General features: G+C 63.7%; 1 protein-coding gene across 1 annotated transcript in view; it reads right to left on the reverse strand.

Moving 5' to 3' along the window:
- Positions 1-200: 200 nt before the first annotated feature.
- Positions 201-1,445, reverse strand: part of CDHR4 (cadherin-related family member 4) — a gene marked incomplete at its 3' end in the record, with an annotated part of 4,976 nt that continues 3,731 nt past the window's right edge. Inside the window, 2 exon segments of the mRNA XM_009704898.1 lie at positions 201-298; positions 398-464. Of these exon segments, the coding sequence (XP_009703200.1) occupies positions 201-298; positions 398-464 (165 nt within the window).

The raw sequence follows: 1,445 nt of genomic DNA on the forward strand, positions 1-1,445 counted from the left end.
AGCGCCCAGTGCTCTGCCTGGCACAGCCTGCAGGGAGCTGTGGGTTGTGGAGAGCCCCTCACTAAGTCAAGCTGCTCAGATCCAGCGCCGTGCCCCGGTCACGCTGTTGAACAAATAGTCCCTGCCGGTGCCTGAGAAGAGAGGCAGCATTCAGCCGTTGCCCTGTGGGCGCTGCCCAGGCATTGCTGCTCGGCACCCACCCCCTCGACCCCTTGGCCTCGAGGGACACAGCCTGAGGCTGCTGGGGCCGTGGGACGGGGCACTCACGCGGGTCCCAGGCACGGCCGTCGAACTGCCCCTGTGTGGCGGAGAGATGAGAGAGGGTGCTGAGGGCCCCAGGGATCCCTCCCGCAACCCTGGCAGGGCACCCGCCCTGGCCACCATGGCACACACTTACTGGGCTGCCAGTATGGGGGCGGCCCCGCTCCTCCTCGCCCCCCTTCTGCTCCACCACATCCCAGGAGCTGCAGAAAGAAGAAGGGGAGAGGGGAAGGCACACTGTCAGCAATGGATCCCTGGCCTTGACCCTGAGGGATGCTGCTGGGAGCGGGTTGCCAACCAGGTTTTGCACTGCCAGCTGCGTCCTGTCAAGCCCATCATCCACCTACCTGATCGTCCCCTTACCCAGTGCACATGTCCCCTGAGCACTGAAGGGAATTGCTCCTTCAAGCACCGCCACTTTTCAGCAATGCATGAAAGCAGCAAGCTGGTCTGCTGCCACATCCGCTTGTTTCCCCACACTCTTGTGCTCAGAGGATGCTGTGCTGGGGAAACTGCAGCCCCAGACCCCCCCTGCCACCAGGGCCACCCGCAGGGCTGAGTCCAAATCTTCTCCCTTGCACGGTCACTATAGCCCCAGTGCCACCAAGCATGGTGTCCTCAACTTCACCATTGAACGTGGATCCGGCCATGTATCACCCCGGGGCAGTAACACCACTGGAGGTGGCTGTCATCCTGCCCATGGGCTTGCACGCCTCCTCCTCGCCATGCAGACGCCCGGCACAGGCTGAGCCGGCTCCAGTGCTTCCTCAGGCTCCCCCCTCTGCTGCCTGTCACCTCTCATTCATCCTCCCGGGGGGGTATGCAGCTTGCTCACGTCCTCTTGGGGAGCTTTCCCTGTCAAACTAGGACTCCCCTGGTGAGCTGCAGCAGCCCCAGCCCCGGTGCTGGGACCCAGCCCTGCAGTGGGCAGCGGCACCAGCACTGTGCCATCCCACCCTGCCCACTGCGGAGTTTGCGCTCCAGCCTGGCCACCGACATGGCTTTCCTCTGGCCAAATTGCTGTCTCTGCTCGCATGGCTCCTGTCAGTTCTGCACCCTCGCCCTGGGGCAGAGACAGCTCCCCAGTGCAGCAGCCCATGGACCGCAGCCAAATGCGGGGCATATTAAACATCCCCCACATGCTGCATTGCCCCGGCTGCCTGCGAGGACACTACAGGAGCCTG

Source organism: Cariama cristata, unplaced genomic scaffold, assembly GCF_000690535.1.
Source record: "Cariama cristata isolate BGI_N322 unplaced genomic scaffold, ASM69053v1 scaffold23507, whole genome shotgun sequence".
Classification (NCBI taxonomy): domain Eukaryota; kingdom Metazoa; phylum Chordata; class Aves; order Cariamiformes; family Cariamidae; genus Cariama; species Cariama cristata.